General features: G+C 54.6%; 1 protein-coding gene across 3 annotated transcripts; it reads left to right on the forward strand.

Annotated features, from left to right (window-relative positions):
* Window positions 1-933: 933 nt before the first annotated feature.
* Window positions 934-21,914, forward strand: ACAP1 (ArfGAP with coiled-coil, ankyrin repeat and PH domains 1). Of its 3 annotated transcripts, XM_063655380.1 has the most exons (26): window positions 934-1,008; window positions 1,435-1,502; window positions 2,451-2,556; window positions 2,699-2,770; window positions 3,370-7,323; window positions 7,852-7,909; window positions 12,505-12,624; window positions 12,832-12,885; window positions 12,973-13,031; window positions 13,920-14,103; window positions 14,237-14,281; window positions 14,392-14,487; window positions 14,580-14,654; window positions 15,070-15,179; window positions 16,758-16,809; window positions 16,905-17,005; window positions 17,322-17,445; window positions 17,545-17,756; window positions 18,426-18,495; window positions 18,631-18,725; window positions 18,811-18,980; window positions 19,465-19,637; window positions 20,368-20,477; window positions 20,551-20,661; window positions 21,387-21,436; window positions 21,732-21,914. In XM_063655380.1, the coding sequence occupies exons 5-26, from the start codon at window positions 7,271-7,273 to the stop codon at window positions 21,830-21,832; spliced, it is 2,223 nt and encodes a 740-aa protein (XP_063511450.1). In that variant the 5' UTR covers window positions 934-1,008; window positions 1,435-1,502; window positions 2,451-2,556; window positions 2,699-2,770; window positions 3,370-7,270; the 3' UTR covers window positions 21,833-21,914. The 3 variants fall into 3 exon arrangements, 2 of the variants coding, with proteins under 2 accessions (XP_063511450.1, XP_054314497.2); XR_010124492.1 differs by lacking the exons at window positions 934-1,008; window positions 1,435-1,502; window positions 2,451-2,556; window positions 2,699-2,770; window positions 21,732-21,914 and having other exon boundaries at window positions 4,121-7,323; window positions 20,368-20,383; XM_054458522.2 differs by lacking the exons at window positions 934-1,008; window positions 1,435-1,502; window positions 2,451-2,556; window positions 2,699-2,770; window positions 7,852-7,909 and having other exon boundaries at window positions 7,037-7,323.
* The last annotated feature ends 29 nt before the right edge of the window (window positions 21,915-21,943 follow it).

Below are 21,943 nucleotides of genomic sequence, written 5' to 3' on the forward strand. Positions count from 1 at the left end.
GGACGACCACGGTGAGAACAGAAGGACACGGGGTCGGGAGCCTCGCTTTACGGCATAGCGAGGTGACGGAGTGGCTCCGAGGGGGACGAAGACCTGGGCAGGGAGCTTTTGCGACAGTGGGAGAAAGACACGCCCACCGCAGGCATCTTTACGACGGTGGGGTACTGGAGCCCAAACTCTTTCTGCTTTGCGACAGCGGCACCGACGACCCCGCCCTCGGTAGGAGGAGGTGACACCTTGAAGCACTCGCTTTACGGCAGGAGGGGGGTGTCTCCCCTCGGGATGCACGCTCCAAAGCAGCGTGAGCCGAGTCTGGAGGACCCAGAGAAGCGGTAGTGAAAGTCTAAGTGAAAGTCTCTTCCCGCCACCCGACTGAGACCGAAGTGTCTTGCGACAGTGCCGCAATCCTTCCACTTTGCCTCACACCTCTCCTGATTGGCTGAGCGAGCCGACTGGCGGGGGTGGGGAAGCTCGCTGATATTTCAAGTCAAGCCCAGCCTCAACTCCAACTCAATCAAACTATGCCACGTTAAGGGCACAAAGAGTCTAAAGAAGTCCCGACAGGCAGTTTCAAGCGACAGCGTTGATGACCCCAAAAGATCTCCTTTAGAGCTATTAACAAGCCCCCAGCCCAACTCCCCGAAGCTCACTCTCAGGCTGGAGGACCGTGACGTCACAATCGAGGCTCCTGGCCTGGCCCCCTGACTGGGATTGGCTGGTTTGGATGAGGGTGGTGATGGAGAAGGGCGGGAACAAATTGCCCAGACAAAGAAAATCTTTGGGTGGGACACAAAGGAAAGGGGCGAGCGGAGGGACCCCCAGCCCGAGTCTCTATATAGCCTTGATTCCGCCCGCCGCAGCTCCGGAGCAGGGGAGAAGTGGACCCGGGACTGAGCCCGAGCATCCCCCGCCGGCAGCGGTGGGGGCGGGGCCAGGGGCGGGGCTACGTGGAGCCGGGAGGCGGGGCAGGATCGCTGAGAGCGGCCCTTCAGTGGGGCCATGGAGAAGGTGGAGTGCCTAGGGGCTGCTGGCGGCCTCAACCGGGATTTCCCCTAGAGGGGCAGCCAGAGGAGTGCCCGCAGCGGTCACAGGAGTCGAGGCAGGCGCTGGGCAGCCCTCCGGAGTAGTCTTGTTTCACGGTTCTGGGCCTCACGTGCACTCAGGGGCTCCGTAACTCGCAGTACTGGTTCAAGCTGTCCCTCCGGGGGGATAGTGGTCCTTGGTTCCGGGCCCAGTCAGCACCCAAGGGAGGCTGCGAACCACAGCCTTGGGTCTGGCACGAACCCTGGTGGATTCAACATCCTCGGATCTCGAACCAGTGTATCCAGGGCTTCCAGCCCCGGGCCTGGGGGACCTGCAGGGCAAGAGGTAAACAGCCCCGGGTGCAGTCCGCACTCAGGGCCAACTTGCTTGAACCCCCAAAACTCCCAACAGGACCGGCCCCGGAGCATCCTACGAAAGAACAGCTCCAACTTGATGCAGAAATCCCCCAATGTGGAGAAGTAAGGAGCCCAGCTCTGCGGGCAGGCAGCCCAGAGTCGGGAGGGTTCGGGACACCGGAAGGTCGGAGCCAGAAGGAAAGGGGCAGAGCCTTAAGAATGAAGAGTTAGAGTAGGTGAGAGCAATTGAGTGGGAAGTCCGAGGTTCCAGGCCTTCGGGAGAAGAGCAGGTGCCCCATAAACCGTGGCTGCACAGGACTGTGATTATCATTAAGTCTGACCCCATCCCCAGCCTCAACAAGGGAGTATAAGAAACCTGTTTTGAGTCCGAGTGGTGACTCATGCCTGTAATCCTAGCACTTTGGGAGGCCGAGATGGGCAGATCACCTGAGATCAGGAGTTCGAGACCAGCCTGGCCAACATGGTGAAACCCCATCTCTACTAAGAATACAAAAATGAGCCGGTCGTGGTGGCAGGCACCTGTAATCTCAGCTACTCGGGAGGCTAAGGCAGGAGAATGGCTTGAACCGGGGAGGCAGAGGTTGCAATGAGCTGAGATCACACCATTGCACTCCAGCCTGGGAAACAGAGCAAGACTCCATCTCAAAAAACAAACAACAACAAAAACTGTTTTGAATGCCACGCAGAGTAGCTCACGCCTGTAATCCCAGTACTTTGGGAGTCCGAGGCAGGCAGATCACGAGGTCAGGAGTTCAAGACCAGCCTGACCAACATGGTGAAACGCCATCTCTGCTAAAAATACAAAGATTAGCCGGGTGTGGTGGCGCACGCCTGTAATCCCAGCTACTCAGGAGGCTGAGGCAGGAGAATCACTTGAACCCGGGAGGCAGAGGTTGCAGTGAGCTGTGATCGTGCCACTGCAGTCCAGCTTGGTCAACAGAGAGAGACTCCATCTCAAAACAAAAACAAAAAACAAAAAAACCCTGTTTTGAATGACTGGGAAAATGAGGGAGGCCTGTGGGAGGGTCACTAGAAGGTCTCCTCTCCCAGCCCCAGAAGGAAGTCTCAGCACTGGGACGAGATGAATATCCTGGCCACCTGCTGACAAGAACTATGGATTTATGATGGTGGATGAGCCCAACACTCCCTACCACAGGTGCTGAGCCCTCAGCCCCAACCCTTCAGTCCAGAGATTCTTCTCTATTTAAAGGAGGGGACAGGTGGAGGAGGCAGAGAGCCTCAGGGACTGGATACTGCCTGACCCCCACCTCCCGGCGCTGCTTCCCCCTCCTCTGCAGGCTGCAGGACAGTTTTGAGGACCTCTCTGCTGGCTCCTCCTGCTCAGTGAATCCCGGAGTGCTGGCAGAGAGGTAAGAGTCCTGCCAGAGATCAGCCGGGGTGTGGGGCCTCTTCCTTCCCTCTGCCCTGAATTCAGGTCTGCAGCGGGTCTGCTTTCTGACACTTGCAATGGGAGGTGCTACAATTTCCATCAGGCCTGGATGGGGGTGGGGGTCCGCCAATTTGGCCTCGTTTACCACCTGTCCCCATTGCTATTTTCTTCTCTTGATGCCCCCAACTAGTCTCCTGCCCCTTCAGGATTGCCATGATGGACAGTATCTGCCCCAGGTTCCGCCAGGACTGTGCTGACAGGAGCTCAGGGCCTGCAGACAACTTTTCCAAGATACATGATGTAGGGTCCAGCCCTATGGGGCTTAGCAGGTGTTCCCCCCGTGTGCAGAGAGGAGAGATTGTAATAAATTAAGACACAAGACAAAGAGATAAAGAGAAAGCAGCTGGGCCTGGGGCACGACTACCAAGACGCAGAGACCAGTAGTGGCCCCGAACGGCTGGTTGTGCTGATATTTACTGCATACAAGACAAGGGGGCAGGGTAAGGAGGGTGAATCTTCTAAGTGATTGATAAGGTGCAGCAAGTCGTGATCACAGGACAGGGGGCCCTTCCCTTTTAGGTAACCGAAGTAGAGAGAGAAGGCAGCACACATCAGCATTTTCTTCTATGCACTTACAAGAAAGATCAAAGACATTAAGACTTTCACTATTTCTTCTACTGCTCTCTACTACGAACTTCAAAGAGGAACCAGGAGTACGGGAGGAGCATGAAAGTGGACAAGGTGTGTGAGCATTGAAGCACAGCACCACAGGGAGGGGTTTAGGCCTCCGGATGACTGCGGGCAGGCCTGGATAATATCCAGCCTTCCACAAGAAGCTGCTGGAGCAGAGTGTTCCCTGACTCCTCCAAGGAAAGGAGACTCCCTTTCGCGATCTGCTAAGTAATGGGTGTCTTCCCAGGCACTGGCGTTACCGCTTGACCAAGGAGCCCTCAAGCAGCCCTTATGCGAGCATGACAGAAGGTTCACCTCTTGCCTTCTAGCTCACTTCTCACAATGTCTCTTCAGTACCTGACCCTATACCTGCCGGTTATTCCTAAGTTATATTAGTAATGCAACAAGCAGTAATATTAAAAGCTAATGATTAATAATGTTTATAATAATGATTGATAATTGTCCATGATCATCTCTGTATCTAATTTGTATTATGACTATTCTTATTCTAACTATTTCTTGCCACAATACTCCTTTGTGCCTTCAGTCTCTTGCCTTGACACCTAGGTAATCTTTTGCCTGCAACATGAGATGAAGGTTGTGGATTGAATGGAAAGGGGGAGGTGGAGCGAGCCTTTGGCAAGAGTACGGTGCGAAAGCCAAGCTCTCACCACGGTCACAGACTTCACCGACTTTGACAAGCGCCGCAAGTCACACTATGATAAAGGGAAGTTTCTCAAGGCTCAGAAAAACCGGCCCTTGGAGGATGAAGAGGATGAGGATGACAATGGTGGTATTGTCAGTATCAGTGGTGGCAGTCAAGGCATGACGCTGGACCCAGAGCCCAGGCCTGTGCAGAGAGGCTGGGCAGGAGAACTAGCCAGAGGAGCCAAAGATGAGCCAGGCCTGGTCACCCAGAGGCACATCCTTGAAGCCCAGGGTTAGCGATGGCAGGGCTCCAGGGACTAGAGGGGGTTGTATTCCAGAGCCCGTTCCTCACTTCTCTACCACAGTCTGTCTTTCTCAGTGGCTATCAGCCCAAGACGTTGCTGCCTGACAGGGAGGTAATGCTGGGAAGTAACCCCAGGGAAGAAAGAGGGCAGCTGGAGGAAGGACCCCACTCAGGATAGTCCCCGGAGATTATTGGCTGTTGAGGAACAGAAAGTCTGATTGGGGGCTGATTTGCTGGCCAGGCCCAGTGGCTCACTTCTGTAATCCCAGCACTTTGGGAGGATTGCTTGAGGCCAGGAGTTCAAAACCAGCCTGGGCAACATAGGGAGACCTCATCTCTTCAAAAAAAGAAAAAGAGAAAGAAAAAAAATTGTTTTTAATTAGCCAGGTGTGGTGGCGTGCACCTGCAGTCCAGGCTACTGGGGAGGCTAAGGTGGGAGGATAGCTTGAGCCCAGGAGTTTGAGGCTGCCGTGAGCGATGATGGCACTACCACATTCCAGCCTGGGTAACATAGCAAGATCTTGTCTCAAAAAATAAATAAAAAATAAACAAAAGTCCGAGACAACCATGGGGGGATGTGGAGTGGTCGCTGAAGTTTTTCTCAAATGGGAAGGGTAAGAGAAGTCAGTGAGATGAGGATCTGGGGCCTGAGCTTCTCCCCTCTGATGAGGGCCCACAACAGACACCTGGGAGGCATGGATACACCAGATGGCCAGAAGACTTGGATGCATTTGATTGATTCCTCAGATTCCTCCACCTACAGAAATCAGTCCCCCCAGCTGTGGCCACTATCATATTGGGGCAGGAGGTTGCTCTGCAGCACAAGGAATATGGTGGCAAAGGACTATACCTGAGGTCCTGCTCTCATCCAGAGCTTGTAGAGGATATGGAAGATGAGCATCAAGATGGTGAGAGCCTGAGCAGGCCAGCCTAGGGGGCAGGAGGGCTGGGAACCCACAGCCTGATGGGTACCCCAGCCCTGATCCCTGATTCTAGGCTCCACAAGCTTGACCTCGGTGATTGAGAACCCCGTAAGCACTGAGGTCCACCTACTGGACCACATGGGAGGCCCCTTTAGGGATCACAAGGCCACAGAGAGCTCCCTGATGGTGACAATGACACCATTGCAGCCTGTTGAGGGCACCAGGCCACCATCTCCCTGGGGCTGTCTCTTGGCAAGCTCCCATCTCCCAGCCCTCCAATTCTTTCAGGCCAGTACATCAGCGACAGGTGGAAGGACAGGCCCTGAACAGCCTCAAGTGCAAGGTCCACATTGGACAGGAGAGGAACCAGGGAGACTGAGAAGCGGTTGGGACCCCCTCCAGCTTGGCACCACCCACTGGCTCCACGCCTGCTCTTTAACTCCTCTCTGCCACGCCACCCCACTCCAGGTATTTCTCTGTCCTCCAAAGACAGTGAGTCTCAAGTGGTGTCCAGCTGGTGGCTGGGGGGCTGAGCTGGCAAAGCCCAAGGAGTTCAGAGAGGGAGAGTGGAATCAACGCCAACTCCTCAAGCCAGAACAAGCACAGCCTGGCACACTGAGCCTGGGCAGAGGCAAGGGGATGCTTACACTGGCCAGGGAGGTAGAGGAGCTGAGTGGGGAGGTTCTAGGGGATCCAGAATCACATGGACAAGATCTCATGCCTGCTACGAGAAAGCCGTGAACTCAAACTCTTCTCTCCAGATGAAACCCTGGGACTTTGATGGACTCAAGAAAAGGAAAGCAAACAATGGAAAATGGGGCTGGTTGGGGGCGGAGTGGGGGCAACCTTCCCTTCATGGCCACCCTATGAATAGAAATAAAGAGCAGAAGAGCAACAGTGTGGGAGCTGTGAATCGGGTACTCAGGCTGGGCCTGCTCAGTCGTTGAGGAGAGGGGAGGAGGAAGGGGAGTTCACACACAGGAACCATGAATATGACGGCAAAGCGAAGAAAGCTGGGAGCAGTCCGGGGTACTGGACTCCTCAGGAGCCTAGAATCACGAGAAGGCCCAAGCTGTAGCAGGATGACAATGACTGATGCAATTAATATAGTGAACCGGCTGGGCACAGTGGCTCATGCCTGTAATCCTAGCACTTTGGGAGGCCGAGGTGGGCGGATCACCTGAGGTCAAGAGTTGGAGACCAGGCTGACCAACAAGGTGAAACCCCGTCTCTACTAAAAATACAAAAAGCTGGGCGTGGTGGCAGGAGCCTGTAGTCACAGCTACTCGGGAGGCTGAGACAGGAGAATTGCTTGAACCCAGGAGGCGGAGGTTGCGGAGAGCCGAGATCGCGCCACTACATTCCAGCCTGGGCGACGGAGGGAGACTCCGTCTCATAAATAAATAAATAAATTTAGTGAACCACGAATTTACTGCTATCACCTTCTTCACTTCGTACAGCCCTGGAGGAAGGGGTTATCATTCCATCTTCCAGATGAGAAAACTGAGGAATCAGAGAGCTCGTCCGGGGCACACAACCTCTAAGTGACAGAGCCAGGATTTGAACCTAGATCTGCCAGGCCCCCAAGACTCACCATGAAGAGAGAAAGAAACAGAGGCTAGAGCCCTAGGAGGAAGGAGCTGGCAGATCGTCTCTGAGGGCGGGGCTGTGGCTTCTCTGATCTCAGGCCCCCATCTTCCGCCCAGGCCCCGCCCCTGCCCCTCCCAGCACTGCCTGGAAGTGTGGGGTGAGAGCTCCTCCTAGGACATCCCTTTCCCCTTGGGGAAAGAATTGTGCCCCCCAGGCCCTTCCCCACGGAGGTCCCTCTTCTCCTTCCCCATCATCTCCCCTTCCTGGGACAGAAAGTACCTCCACCTGCATCTCCAGGTGCCCGGCCTCCAGGGCCCGCTGGCCCCACAGCAGGCAAGCTGAGATGACGGTCAAGCTGGATTTCGAGGAGTGTCTCAAGGACTCACCCCGTTTCCGGTAAGTGTGAACTGGTCTGGGGGGCTAAGGAGGGGAAAGTCTAACACCCCCAGCACACACACACCTTTCCCCAGGCCAGATCTCCTTCCAGGGAGCAGGCCTCCAAGAGGCAGGAGCGAGCCTGTGGGCCAAAGTGGTACCCCATCTATGAAAGCAGGGTACTCCAATGCTCTCTGCCCCTGCACGCTCCTCCTGGCCTCTGCAGTTTCCCTCACCCCTAGAGCTGGCATTCCCTCTGGCCTCTCAGTGGGACCCCTGCCCCTCCCCCAGCACCTGCTCTGGGGCGGTTAGCAACTTCCTGCCCTGGCCACATCCACCCTCCGTCTACCCTTCCTGCTCTGGCCTGGGCTGTGGTAGCTCCCAGACTGCAGAGCGGGCAGAGCGCAAGTGGGCGGGTGGGTGGGGGGCGAGCCTCTCAAATCTGCAGCTTTCTCCTCCATACCCACCACCCTGCGACCCCATCCTGCCTGATGAGGCAGACAGACCAGATGGACCCAAGCTCTGTTCCCATGACCCCCTCTTTCCCAGAGCCTCTATTGAGCTGGTGGAAGCCGAAGTGTCAGAACTGGAGACCCGTCTGGAAAAGGTGACCCTAACATGGAGAGGTGACCCAGGAGTGGATTAGGTTGAGAGGGGTAGGGCCAGGGAGAAAGCTGGAGACACAGAATCCGTTCCAGGGATTGTTGAATACTGTGTAGGGCAGATATTTTGGAGACTGCAGAGACGCAAAAAAGGTGGTTCTGTACCGACAAGAAGCTCAGGATCTTGGAAAACAAGACTGACTTTTGGGCCAGGCATGGTAGCTCACGCCTGTAATCCCAGCACTTTGGGAGGCCAAGGTGAATGGATCACCTGAGGTCAGGAGTTCTAGACCAGCCTGGCCAACATGGCGAAACCCCATCTCTACTAAAAATGCAAAAATCAGCCAGGCTTGGTGGCACCCATCTGTAGTTCCAGCTACTCAAGAAGCTGAGGCAGAGGAATCTCTTGAACCTGGGAGGCGGAGGTTGCAGTGAGCCAAGATCGCACCACTGCACTCCAGGCTAGGCGACAGAGCGAGACTCTGTCTCAAAAAAAAAAAGACTTAATTTTGGACTTCCTTGTTCAGCTCTTGAGCTCCTCTTGCATTGTGCCAGGCCCTGAGCATTCAGAGAGGGCAAGATCATTTCTGCTCCCACAGAGCCCAAAGGCTGACTGGGAGACAAACCAGTGAAATGTTTCAATTCAAGATGGTAAGGTGTCCCCTGAGCACTCTATCAAACAGCATGTTCACACAAATACACACTCAAATGCTCTCTCATTCCCCTTACTTCGCTTTACTTTTCTCTGCAACATTTACCTCTGACACATTATGTATTTGCATGCTATATATTAGTTCTCTATTGCTGTGTAACAAATTGTCACAAATTTAGTGGGCAACATTGTTTTATGGGCAACATGGTGAGAGCTCATCTCTACAAATAATAATTTTATTTTTATTTTTATTTATTTGAGATGGAGTCTTGCTCTGTCGCCCAGGCTGGAGTGCAGTGGTGTGATCTTGGCTTACTGGAACCTCCGCCTCCCAGGTTCAAGCTATTCTCCTACCTCAGCCTCCCAAGTAGCTGGGATTACAGGCGTGCACCACCACACCTGGCTAATTTTTCTTTTTTCTTTTTTTTTGTATTTTTAGTAAAGACAGGGTCTCACCATGTTGGCTAAGCTGGTCTTGAACTCCTGACCTCAAATGATCTACCTGCCGCAGCCTCCCAAAGTGCTGGGATTACAGGCGTGAGCCACTGCGCCCGGCCTACAAATAATAATTTTTAAACAATGGACTGGATGGGGTGGCCACCACTGTGATCCCAGATGCTTGAACTACTGGGCTCAAGTGATCCTCCCTCCTCAACATCCCCAGTAGCTGTGCTACAGGCACATGCCACCACGCCTGGCTTTTTTAAATTTAATTTTATTTTTTGTAGAGATGGGGTCTCCCTATGTTACCTAGGCTGGTCTGGAACTCCTGGGCTCAAGTAATCCTCCCACCTCAGCCTCCCAAAGTGCTGGAATTACAGGTGTGAGCCACTACACCTGGCCTGAATTTTTTATTTTGAGTAAATTACTGACTCAGGAGACTAGTAAGGAGAGGTCTCATGTACCCATCACCCAGCTTCCCCCAGTGGTGACATCTTATACAACACTACTACATTATTAAAACCAGGAAATTAATATTGTCACATTACAATTAACAATAAACTCGGCTGGGTGCGGTGGCTCACGCGTGTAATCCCAGCACTTTGGGAGGCCAAGGTGGGCGGATCACAAGGTCAGGAGATCGAGACCATCCTGGCTAACACTGTGAAACCCCGTCTCTACTAAAAATACAAAAAAATTATCCGGGTGTGGCGGCGGGCACCTGTAGTCCCAGCTACTCAGGAGGCTGAGGCAGGAGAATGGCGCGAACCCAGGAGGCAGAGCTTGCAGTGAGTGGAGATCGTGCCACTTCACTCCAGCCTGGGTGACAGAGTGAGACTGTCTCAAAAAACAAAAACAAACAAACAAAAAAACCCAATAAACTCTAGCCAGGCTCAGTGGCTCACGCGTGTAATCCCAGCACTTTGGTAGGCTGCAGCAGGTGGATCACGAGGTCGGGACTTCAAGAACAGCCTGACCAACATGATGAAACCCCCGTCTCTACTAAAAATGCAGAAATTAGCCAGGCGTGGTGGCACACACCTGTAATCCCAGCTACTCAGGAGGCTGAGGCAGGAGAATTGCTTGAACCCAGGAGGCTGAGGTTGCAGTGAGCCGAGATCACGCCACCACACTCCAGCCTGCGGAGGTCGCAATGAGCCGAGATCGTGCCACTGCACTCCGGCCTGGGCGACAGACCGAGACTCTGTCTCTAAATACATAAATAAATAAATAAACTCTATAGATCCTACTTCGATTTTACATTTTGCATATACTCTTTTTTGGTGTTTTTGTGTATAATTCTAGGGTACTTTATCACGTGTATGGATTCCTTTAACCATCACCACACACCAATGGACACAAGGAATTCCTTTACAGTGGTACCCGACACCCTTCCCGCACTTCTTTAATCCGTGGTAACCACTGATTTGTTCTCCATCTCTCTACTTTTGTCATTTCCAGAATGTTCCATAAATAGAATCATACACTATGTGACCCTTTGAGATTTGGCTTCCCCCTCCCCCCTCACTCAGAATAATGCTGCTGCCGGGTGTGGTGGCTCATGCCTGCCATCCCAACTACTCAGGAGGTCAAGATAGGAGGGTTGCTTGAGGCCAGAAGCTCGAGACCAGCCTGGGCAACATAGCAAGACCCTTGTCTCTAAATAATGTTTTGTTTTGTTTTTAAATTAGCCAGGTGTGGTGGTGTGTGCCTGTAGTCTCAGCTACTCAGGAAGCCAAGATTGGAGGATCCCTTGAACCCAGGAGTTCAAGGCTGCAGTGAGCTATGATCCCACCACTGCACTCCAGCTTGGGCGACAGAGACCTCAACTCTAAAAATAATAATTATTTTTTAAAAGATTAATGCTCTTGAAGTTTATCCAAGTTGTTGCACATATCAACAGTTTGTTCCCTTTTATTGCTGAGTACTGTTCTATTGAACAGATGTCCCAGTCTGTCACTAGTCCAGTGTTATGAAAGTTTCTTACTCATCTAAGGGGGAGGGGCTGAGATGGTAAGGAAAAAACTAGACACAGAGTCCTCAGATTCACACAGTGATTTGTGAACATCCTTGTACCTTGTCACAGACAACCCATGGTGATGTCTGATAAGATCTGATCTTGGTCAGGCCAGGTGCTGTGGCTCATGCCTATAATCTCAGCACTTCGGGAGGCCGAAGCAGGTGGATCACCTAAAGTCAGGAGTTCAAGACCAGCCTGGTCAACATGGTGAAATCCTGTCTCTACTAAAAATACAAAAAATTAGCCGGGTGTGGTGGCGGGTGCCTGTAATCCCAGCTACTCGGGAGGCTGAGGCAGGAGGATCGCTTGAACCTGGGAGGCGCAGGTTGCGGTGAGCCAAGATCACGCCGTTGCACTCCAGCTTGGGCAACAAGAGCGAAACTCCATCTCAAAAATAGAAAAATAAAAAGAGATGGGGTTTCACTATGTTGGTCAGGCTGATATCCAACTCCTGACCTCAGGTGATCCACCCACCTCAGCCTCCCAAAGTGTTGAGATTACAGGTCTGAGCCACCTTACCTGGCCTATCAAGTCTCTTTGTCAGTCAAAAGGGCCAGATAGGATGGGCCCCAGGAGTACCCCAGCATTTCCTCTTGGCCCTGACCCATGGTCTAGATGATGGATTAATATTTATGAGGGAACGTGCAGTGAGCACAGAATGGGACGACTCCTAGCAGTAAATACTAGAGATTTTATTTATTTAGTTAGTTTTTGAGACAGAGTCTCGGTCTGTCACCCAGGCTGGAGTGCAGTAGCGCCATCTTGGCTCACTGCAGCCTTGACCTCCCGGATTCAGGCAGTCCTCCTGCCTTAGCCCCCCAGGTAACTGGGATTACAGTCACGTGGTGCCATCTCAGCTCAGCCTCCCGGGTTCAAGCAGTCCTCCTGCCTTAGCCTCCCAAGTAGCTGGGATTACAGGCATGTGCCACCACGCCTGGCTAATATTTGAATTTTTAGTAGAGATGGGGTTTCACCATGTTGCCCAGGCTGGTCTTGAATTCCTGAGCTCAAGCGACTGGCCCGCCTTGGTCTCCCAAAGGGCTGGGATTACAGGTGTGAGCCACCGCGCCCAGCCAATACTGTAGAATTTAATAGCAACCAGGTAGAGCATCCAGACCGTGCAGGAGGCTGGAATCTCCACGGAGCTCTGGATCTAAGCAGGTAGGCAGGGAAGGAAGAGATATGTGCGAGTGGACAGGGAAAGATGTTTTGGAGGTAAGGCTGACAGAGGTGTTGGCGACAGGCTGAGAGGAATGGGCAGGAATTGGGTTTCAGGCCCAAGGCAGTGGGAGCAAAGACGCAGTGATGAGAACACAGCAGGTGTGTGTTAGATACAGGGAGAGCTGGATGAGCCCGCAGGGCAGTGAGGCCAGGCAGGAATGGGGGAGCGCCGCCCTGGGCAAGGGGAAGGAAGTGGGGCAGATGTGGGGGCATCGCCGGGTGTGAGGATGACAGCACAGCTCCCTGTTACCCTCCTTCTTTCCCAGCTCCTGAAACTGGGCACTGGTCTCCTGGAAAGCGGGCGTCATTACCTTGCTGCCAGCCGCGCCTTCGTTGTTGGCATTTGTGACCTGGCCCGCCTGGGTCCACCAGAGCCCATGATGGCGGTATGCGGAGGGTCTGCATCTGGGAGGGAAGGGGTCTGGGATGAGGAGGTGATGCTGTGGAAGAGGAGGGCTGGCCTGGGGTCTGCAGCTTCCAGGCCACAGCAGGGCTGGGCTGCTGTCCGTGATAGCCATAGCAGGCTGGGTCTCGAGTCGGGAGGGTGCTGCCACCCCATGCCTGGTACTCTTTCTGTGCCTCTTCTTGCCTAGGAGTGTCTGGAAAAATTCACCGTGAGCCTGAACCACAAGCTGGACAGCCATGCGGTAAGTAGGGGAAAGTAGGGATTGTGGGGGTGGTGGCCAGGTCGCCTGTGGTCCTGACCCCAGTCTACCAACTTCTCCTTCCCTCAGGAGCTTCTAGATGCCACCCAACACACACTGCAGCAGCAGATCCAGACCCTGGTCAAGGAGTGAGATGGGGCCGGGCGCAGTGGCTCATGCCTGTAATCCCAACACTTTGGGAGGCCAAGGCGGGAGGACTGCTTGAGCCCAGGAGTTCGACACCAACCTAGCCAACATGGCGAAACTGTCTGCACAAAAAATACAAAAATTAGGCCGGGCACGGTGGCTCATGCCTATGATTCCGGCATTTTGGGAGGCCAAGGCGGGAGGATCACCTGAGGTTGGGAGTTGAGACCAGCCTGTCTAACGTGGCAAAACCCCAGCTCTACTAAAAAATACGAAAAAAAAAAAATTAGCCGGGCATGGTGGCAGGTGCCTGTAATCCCAGCCACTCAGGAGGCCGAGGCAGGAGAATCATTTGAACCCAGGAGGTGGAGGTTGCAGTGAGCCAAGATCGCGCTACTTCACTTCAGCCTGGGCAACAGAGCGAGACTCCGCCTCAAAAAAAAAAAAAAAGCCGGGCGTGGCGGCACATGTCTGTTGTCCCAGCTTCTTGGGAGGCTGAGGCAGGAGAATTGCTTGAGCCTGGAGGTCAAGGCTGCAGTGAGCCATGGTTGTGCCACTGTACTCCAGCCTGGGTAACAGAGCAAGACCCGGTCTCAAAAACAAAAACAACAACAACAAAATTTTTTTAAGGGGGAGTGAGATGGGAGAGAAGGGAGCCTTATTTCTCGGAAACCAGCCCTGCCACCCTCTTCCCATGACCACAGGAGCCTCCCCTGTGACGGAGTTGTGAGATTGGGGGTTTCTGGTGTCCTGACTTCTGTCCCAGGGATCTCCTTGGGTTTCCCACGTTGCAGAGACTAACTGAAAGGACATGAGGGCTTTACCCTGGGAATGCTCTGCTGGGGCAGGTGGGTGTTAGCTGCGATTCTGTGTTATCTTCCCATCCTCAGAGGTCTGCGGGGTTTCCGAGAGGCTCGCCGGGATTTCTGGCGGGGGGCTGAGAGCCTGGAGGCTGCCCTGAACCACAACGCAGAGGTTCCCAGGCGCCGGGCCCAGGAGGCAGAAGAGGCAGGAGCTGCTTTGAGGACGGCTCGAGCTGGGTACCGGGGACGGGCACTGGATTATGCCCTGCAGGTGCCTGCCCCAATCTGTCTTCCTGGGGTACCAGAGCCTCAGGTGTCACCTCGAGGCTGAGGGGTCCCCAGTGTGCAGTGGGAAGGGGTGCTGTGTTTTCAAGACTGACCTGGGGTTTTTTTTACATCCTCAGATCAATGTGATTGAGGACAAGAGGAAGTTTGACATCATGGAGTTTGTGAGTTGTGGCGGGGGTGAGGGAAGGGTGGAGAGGAGCCTGCTGCCAGCACAGGGGAAGGGGGAGAGGGGTTCTTCCTCAGCCCGCCCACTGCCCGCCTTGTCCCCTAGGTGCTGCGTTTGGTGGAGGCCCAGGCTACCCATTTCCAGCAGGGCCATGAGGAGCTGAGCCGGCTGTCCCAGTATCGAAAGGAGCTGGGCGCCCAGGTGGGGCCCCAGGGCACAGCAGGTGGTGGAGGGAGGTTAGGGACTCCTAACTGGGGGGCCTTGGACATCTGAGATGCCCTTCCTGTGCCCAGTTGCACCAGCTGGTCTTGAATTCAGCACGAGAGAAGAGGGACATGGAGCAGAGACACGTGCTGCTGAAACAGAAGGTGAGGGGCCAGGTGCGGTGGCCCACGACCGTCATCCCAACATGTTGGGAGGCTGAGGTGGGAAGATTGCTTGAGGCCTGGAGTTCAAGATTAGCCTAGGCATCGTAGTGAAACTCCATCTCTACAGAAAATTTTAAAATTAGCTGGTGTGGTGGCATGCACCTGTAGTTCTAGCTACTCAGGAGGCTGAGGTGGGAAGATTGCTTGAGGCCTGGAGTTCAAGACTGCAGTGAGCTATGATCACACAACTGCACTTAAGCCTGGGTGAAAGAACAAGACCCTGTCTCTAAAAACAAATTTTAAAAAATATTTCAAAAAGCAGAAAGTGAGGGCTAGGGCTGTGGGCAGGAGGCAGATGCCTATGGCCTTGGTCTCTGCCCATCTCAGTTGCCCTTTGATCCTTTTATGCCTCCAGGAGCTGGGTGGGGAGGAGCCAGAACCAAGCTTAAGAGAGGGGGCTGGTGGCCTGGTGATGGAAGGACATCTCTTCAAACGGGCCAGCAATGCATTTAAGACCTGGAGCAGGTGAGGAGAGGACACCCCCAATCAGCCCACCCCACCCAATGATGTATTTTCGAGTGGTAATAGCACGCTAAGCACTGCAAGGAAAAACGGATGAACCCCCCTGCCTCAGTAGAGTTTACATTCCATCAGCAAAGACAGAGGATAAACCTAGTAAGTAAATTACGTGCTATGTTAGAAGGTGATAGTGCTATAGGAGAAAGATGATAAAGCAAGGGATGTGGGGAGCTGGGTAGGGGTTACAGTTCTAAATAGTTGGGAAGTGTGGGCTTCATGAGAAGGTAACTTTTGAACAAAGACTTGAAGGATATCTGGAGGAAGAAAGTTCTAGACAGAAGAAAGAGCCAGTGCCAAGGCCCTGAGATAGCTGGGGAGTTGGAAGAGCAGCGTGGCAGCCCTGGGTCTGGACAGAGTGAGGGAGGAGGATGTGCAGGAGATGAAATCGGAGCTAATGGGGGCATGAGTCATTATAGGGCCCTATAGATTTTTGTAGGGATTTGGGGTCTACTCTGAGGGCAATTGGGAGCCACTATAGGGTTTGGAACAAGTCATGCTGTGACTTGACTCCTTTCCCTTCTAGCGCCACTGCTAGCCCACATGGGATCTCTGTGCAAATTAGAAAATGGAGCCACTTCCCCAAGATACCTTTTTTTTTTCTTTTTCTTTTCTTTTTTTCTTTTTTTTTTCTGTTTTTTGAGATGGGGTGTCACTCTGTTGCCCAGCCTGGAGTGCAGTGGCGCAGTCTTGGCTCACTGCAACCTCTGTCCCCTGAGTTCAAGTGATCCTCCCTCTTCAGAGTCCTAAATAGCTGGGACCACAGGCGTGTGCCACCACGCTCGGCTAATTTTTGTATTTTTGGTAGAGACAGGGTTTCACCATGTAACCCAGGCTTGTCACAAACTCCTGACATCAAGCAATCCGCCCGCCTCGGCCTCCCAAATTGCTGGGATTACAGGCGTGAGCCACTGTACCTGGCCCCTAAGATTCTTTCTTTTCTTTTCTTTTTTTTGACGGAGCCTCGTTCTGTTGTGCAGACTGGAGTGCAGTGGTGCGATCTTGGCTCACTGCAACCTCAGCTTCCTGGGTTCAAGCGATTTTCCTGCCTCAGCCTCCCAAGTAGGTGGGATTATAGGTGCCTGCCACCATGCCCGGCTAATTTTTGTATTTTTAGTAGAGACGGAGTTTCACCATATTGGTCAGGGTGGTCTCAAACTCCTGACCTCAGGTGATCCACCGCCCCCATCAGCCTCCCAAAGTGCTGGGACTACAGGTGTGACCCTAGCCTAAACAGTATTTTTTTAAATTGTAGCAATAGACATTTTATTAGAAAAAGAATTTTACTGCCATCTGCTGGAAAGTTGTCTTCATAACCATATGAAATCTGGGTTGTCCAAGATATGAATAGCATCCTTTAGATGTTCCAATCTGCACAACTGTCCACCCTTCTCTGGAATGTCTCGTGGAACAGTCAGCCCAGGTGTCTCTCCTCTCAGTTAGATCCTCATGGGCAAACAGCACAGCCTCTCTTCCGTCCCTCATCCTAAAGCTGCCCATGTCTGTAATGATTTCCTTCTCTTACAGACGCTGGTTCACCATTCAGAGCAACCAACTGGTTTACCAGAAGAAGTACAAGGTGAGTGGGCCTGGGTCCTGGATGCCTGGGCCCCAGGGAGACTCAGCTCTTGCCTGCAGCTGGACATCTGGCCCCTTATCACCTTATCCTGCCAGGACCCTGTGACTGTGGTGGTGGATGACCTTCGTCTCTGCACAGTGAAACTCTGCCCTGACGCAGAAAGGCGGTTCTGCTTTGAGGTGGTGTCCACCAGCAAGTGAGTGCAATCCCCAGGGGTGATATTCTAATATATCTAAACAGCTGCCAATCTGAAAGGCAGGGCCCACCACAATGGAGGCCCCCCATGCACCTCCAGACCTTAATTTAATCCTTTGGCAGCTGGACTGGGGGGCCATTGTGGAAGAGGGTACAGGGTGATGGGGGATATTTAGGAGAATATTACCAACTGGTACAGAAGTCTTTCAATGCAACTAGAACTGGTTGAATACTGGCTGAATGTCAGCCTGCCCATCCTGCCACTTTGCTTCCCGGGCCTCAGACCCCTCTGCCATCTCCCTCACCCTCCTACCTAGGTCCTGCCTCCTCCAGGCTGACTCAGAGCGCCTCCTGCAGCTGTGGGTCAGTGCTGTGCAGAGCAGCATTGCTTCTGCCTTCAGTCAGGCTCGCCTTGATGACAGCCCCCGGGGTCCAGGCCAGGTACCTTAATCTGGGGGTGCGGAGCCAGGCTGCCCGTGGAGATGGGGCACCCTTTACCCTAGGCCCCTTGGCCACCCTTTCTTCCCCTCTCTCCCCCAGGGCTCGGGACACCTGGCCATAGGCTCTGCTGCCACCCTGGGCTGTGGTGGAATGGCTAGGGGAAGGGAGCCTGGGGGAGTCGGGCACGTAGTGGCCCAGGTCCAGAGTGTGGATGGCAATGCCCAGTGCTGCGACTGCCGGGAGCCAGCCCCGGAGTGGGCCAGCATCAACCTTGGTGTCACCCTCTGCATTCAGTGTTCCGGCATCCACAGGTTACTCCACGAGGCCCATGCGGGAGCCCCACTCCTTCGGGCCACAGTGAGGCTCCAATAGAGAGCTCACCACACCAGCCCCTCTTCTTTCCCTGTCCTGGCTTCCTCTCTTAGCTTCTGGCTTTGTCACTGGGTACCAGGCCTGGGCCCAAGCCTGTGGGGTGCCAGTTGGACCCAGGTGGGCCTAGCCCCTCTGTGTCCTAGTCTGGCCAAAATTGGGGGATACCCATAATTTGTTGGCTTGGTTGGAAGAAGTGTGGGGTCCAGGCTGCTGAGGGTGGGGCAGCCAATGAAGACTAGGCAGAGAAACGGTCATGAGGCCTTAGCAAGTGTCTAAGGCCCTCACCCCCCACCTCAGTGTGGCGGAAGGGAGGTGACATGGGAGAGGTTGTCCAGGCCAAAGTGTCACTAGAGAAGGGAGGTGGCTGGAGTGATGAGGGCCTTGAAATGAAACCTAAGGAACAAGGAATGGTGACGAGGCAGGGTCCTGTCAGGGCCGGGTCAAGGCTACATGGCGGCTACATGGCCGCAGCTGCCCTGCCTCCTGGGCCAGCACCTCTGCACAGGCCCCCATGCCAGCCTTGCCTCCCAGTGTCTTCAGGAGCAGCAGCAGCTCCCCAGGCCACTGCCCCCCTGCACAGGGCCTGACCCTCCCCTCTGGCCCTCCAGGAGTCTTGGTGTTCACTTCTCCAAAGTCCGGTCTCTGACCCTTGACTCATGGGAGCCAGAACTAGTGAAGGTAACTTAGGGTATTGTGAAGATTGGGCACAAGAACTTGGGGTGGGGCAAGGACATGGGGGTGCAGGGGCGTGATCCCTGAGGAGTCACTCGCCCCCACCTTCCCTGTCTCTGCCTCTGCCTGGGCCTCCCGAAGCTCATGTGCGAGCTGGGAAACGTCGTCATCAACCAGATCTACGAGGCCCGCGTGGAGGCAATGGCAGTGAAGAAACCAGGGCCCAGCTGCTCCCGGTGAGCTTGGGGTTTAGCCTCCCAGGGGAATGGGGGGCCCCTGGAGCAAGAAGAGGGAAGACTGCCTGCTTCTCCCCTCCCACAGGCAGGAGAAGGAGGCCTGGATTCATGCTAAATACGTGGAGAAGAAGTTCCTGACCAAGCTGCCTGAGATTCGAGGGCGAAGAGGTGGCCGGGGGCCCCCAAGGGGGCAGCCTCCTGTGCCCCCAAAACCTTCCATCAGGCCCCGGCCAGGAAGCTTGAGATCCAAGCCAGGTATAGGGTTGGTTGGGCATTCATTGAGCACCTGCTGTGTGCTCGGTACCATGCCAGGTACCGCGGGGAGGCACAGAGTGTGAAGCCCAGGCCTTCCCCTGGAGAATGTCGGAGGGACCGGACTGCAATTTCAGGGGTTACGGTGGAGTGTGACATTAAGAATGGGAAGGAATGTGGGGCTGGGCGTGGGCAGGGAGGGTAAGGGGTGCCAACAGCATGAGAAAAGGAGAGAGAGAGGGGGTGGGTTTGGCTGGAGCATCAGGGGTTGAGAGCTGAGGCCAAGTGTCAGGCAGTCAGCTCACCTGTGTCATCCCAGCAGTCGGGGTGGTTGGACACGCCTGCATCACTCTATTCCCTCCACAGTCCCAAGCTCCCCATCATTTAGAAGAGACCTGTCCCATTATAGCACTGGGGCACTGTGCTGAGGGTTTTCTTCTCAGACTCAGAGCTGCTTCCCCCTAACAGAACCAAATCCCCCGAACAGAGCCCCCCTCTGAGGACCTGGGAAGCCTGCACCCTGGGGCCCTACTCTTTCGAGCGTCTGGGCATCCTCCATCTCTTCCCACCATGGCCGACGCGCTTGCCCATGGAGCTGATGTCAACTGGGTCAATGGGGGCCAAGATAATGCCACACCGCTGATCCAGGCCACAGCTGCTGTAAGAGCCCTGCCCACCTCCCCACCCCACCCTAGGGCTGACACCTACTCCTGACTCTGGGCCCTGCCCTCACCTCGTTTTCCCACTACCTGTTCCCTAGGGCCTCCACCCACAGGGAGAGATCAGCAATAGAGACTGGTTGCTAAGTGTGTGTGATTTGGAGGCAGAGAAGCTGAGTTTGAACCCAGGCTCTCACCCCTTACAGGAGATTTTTTTTTTTTTTTTTTTTTTTTTTGAGACAGAGTCTCGCTGTGTCCTCCAGGCTGGAGTGCAGTGGTGTGATCTCGGCTCACTGCAAGCTCCACCTCCCGGGTTCAGGCCATTCTCCTGCCTCAGCCTCCTGAGTAGCTGGGACTACAGGCGCCCACCAGCATGCCCGGCTAATTTTTTGTATTTTTAGTAGAGACAGGGTTTCACCGTGTTAGCCAGGATGGTCTCGATCTCCTGACCTTGTGAGCCACCGCGCCCGGCCTACAGGAGACTTTTAAGAAGTTATTAACCTCTCAGCCTCATCTGTAAAATAGTAACATACCTCATAAGCTTGTACTATGGATTTATATATGAATACATGCAAAGAGCTAGAGCCAAGTCTGACAGCTGTAACCCCTTCCACATTCCTGATTACCACACTCCACCCTCCCATTCTCTGAACTGGCGCCACCCTAAGACATCTTGAAATCCACCACTAGGGATGCCACCCTCAACCCCCCTTCTCGACTTCTCCATGCAGAATTCTCTTCTGGCCTGTGAGTTTCTCCTCCAGAACGGGGCGAACGTGAACCAAGCGGACAGTGCGGGCCGGGGCCCGCTGCACCACGCAACCATTCTTGGCCACACGGGGTAGGGATGATGGCCATGGGGAGGAAGGCTGGGAGAAGTTGGCCGGCCGGCTGACCCTGGCTTTTCTCTCCAGGCTCGCCTGCCTGTTCCTGAAACGGGGAGCTGATCTGGGAGCTCGAGACTCTGAAGGCAGGGACCCTCTGACCATCGCCATGGAAACAGCCAACGCTGACATCGTCACTCTGTAAGAATGCCTGAAGGGGCGGGGCTGGCGCTGGCGCTGGGACTCTTCCTACCCCCGCCCGCCCACCTTCGGGCGGGCGGGGCTGACGCCGAAACAGAAGCCTGCCCGGTGGGGCCTGGGGAAGGGCTGGGCCAGCGCCGGGGCCAGGCTCGAGAAAGGCTGCGCCAAGTGTGCACTGGGACGTGGAGTAGAAGGCGGGCGGGAGGGCGGGCAGGGTGCAAGGATGCTTGGCCCACCCTGAGAGGCGTCATTCGCCCATCATCATTGCTGTTAGGCATCTTTTTAGCACTAGACATGACCCCGGGGGTGGGGGCAGATGAACGGAACGCAACCCAGCTCAAAGGATGGGAAGTTGTGGGGGAGGTGAGGATAGTGTCGTTTTTTTTTTGTTTGTTTGTTTTTGAGACGGAATCTCACTCTGTCGCCCAGGCTAGAGTGCAGTGGCGCGATCTTGGCTCACTGCAACCCCCGCCTCCCGGGTTCAAGCGATTCTCCTGTCTCAGCCTCCCCCGAGTAGCTGGGACTACAGGTGTGCGCCACCAACCCCGGCTAATTTTTTGTATTTTTAGTAGAGACGGGGTTTCACCATGTTGGCCAGGACGGTCTCGAGCTCCTGACCTCGTGATCCGCCTGCCTCGGCCTCCCAAAGTGTTGGGATTACAGGCGTGAGCCACCGCGCCCAGCCAAAGATAGTGTCGTTCATTTCTTAATTCCCTCCCCTTCAGGCTACGACTGGCAAAGATGAGGGAGGCTGAAGCGGCCCAGGGGCAGGCAGGTAAAGAATACACCCACCCCACCCCCCAGGCCCAACACCTGAACTCTGGGCTTCTGGTCCACGGTGACCTCTCTCCCTAGTGCCCAACTGCATTCATTCCGTTATTTAACAAATGCGTATTGGGCGCATGTGACGTGCCAGGCCCTGGCAAGGCATAGGTGCTGGCGCAGTGCCCGCGGCGCGCACGTTCCCACCCGGGCTCGGAGCGCGAGGTCCCCAGGTGGGCCCCAACCGCCGGATCCTGCCCTTCTGCACTGGGGCCCAGCCGCCTCCCGGCCTTTCCTCCCTCCCCCAGGAGATGAGACGTATCTTGACATCTTCCGCGACTTCTCCCTCATGGCGTCAGACGACCCGGAGAAGCTGAGCCGGCGCAGTCATGACCTCCACACGCTGTGACCCCAGGCCCTCGGGGCCCGCGCCTCCCTCCCTTCCCCGCCACCGGGCCCTCTGCCATTAAAGCCTCCGTGCTTCGCTCTCACTTCTGGTTCACTTCTTGGGCGCCACCTT

Source organism: Pongo pygmaeus, chromosome 19 (genome assembly GCF_028885625.2).
Source record: "Pongo pygmaeus isolate AG05252 chromosome 19, NHGRI_mPonPyg2-v2.0_pri, whole genome shotgun sequence".
Taxonomy (NCBI): Eukaryota; Metazoa; Chordata; class Mammalia; order Primates; family Hominidae; genus Pongo; species Pongo pygmaeus.

Bases quoted from the DNA above. Each gene is read 5' to 3' on its own strand.
- ACAP1 (XM_063655380.1), top strand. From the start codon at position 7,271: ATGACGGTCAAGCTGGATTTCGAGGAGTGTCTCAAGGACTCACCCCGT. The intron at 12,886-12,972 runs GTAAGTAGGGGA...TCCTTCCCTCAG, and splicing joins ACAAGCTGGACAGCCATGCG to GAGCTTCTAGATGCCACCCA. The intron at 15,180-16,757 runs GTGAGGAGAGGA...CTTCTCTTACAG, and splicing joins GCATTTAAGACCTGGAGCAG to ACGCTGGTTCACCATTCAGA.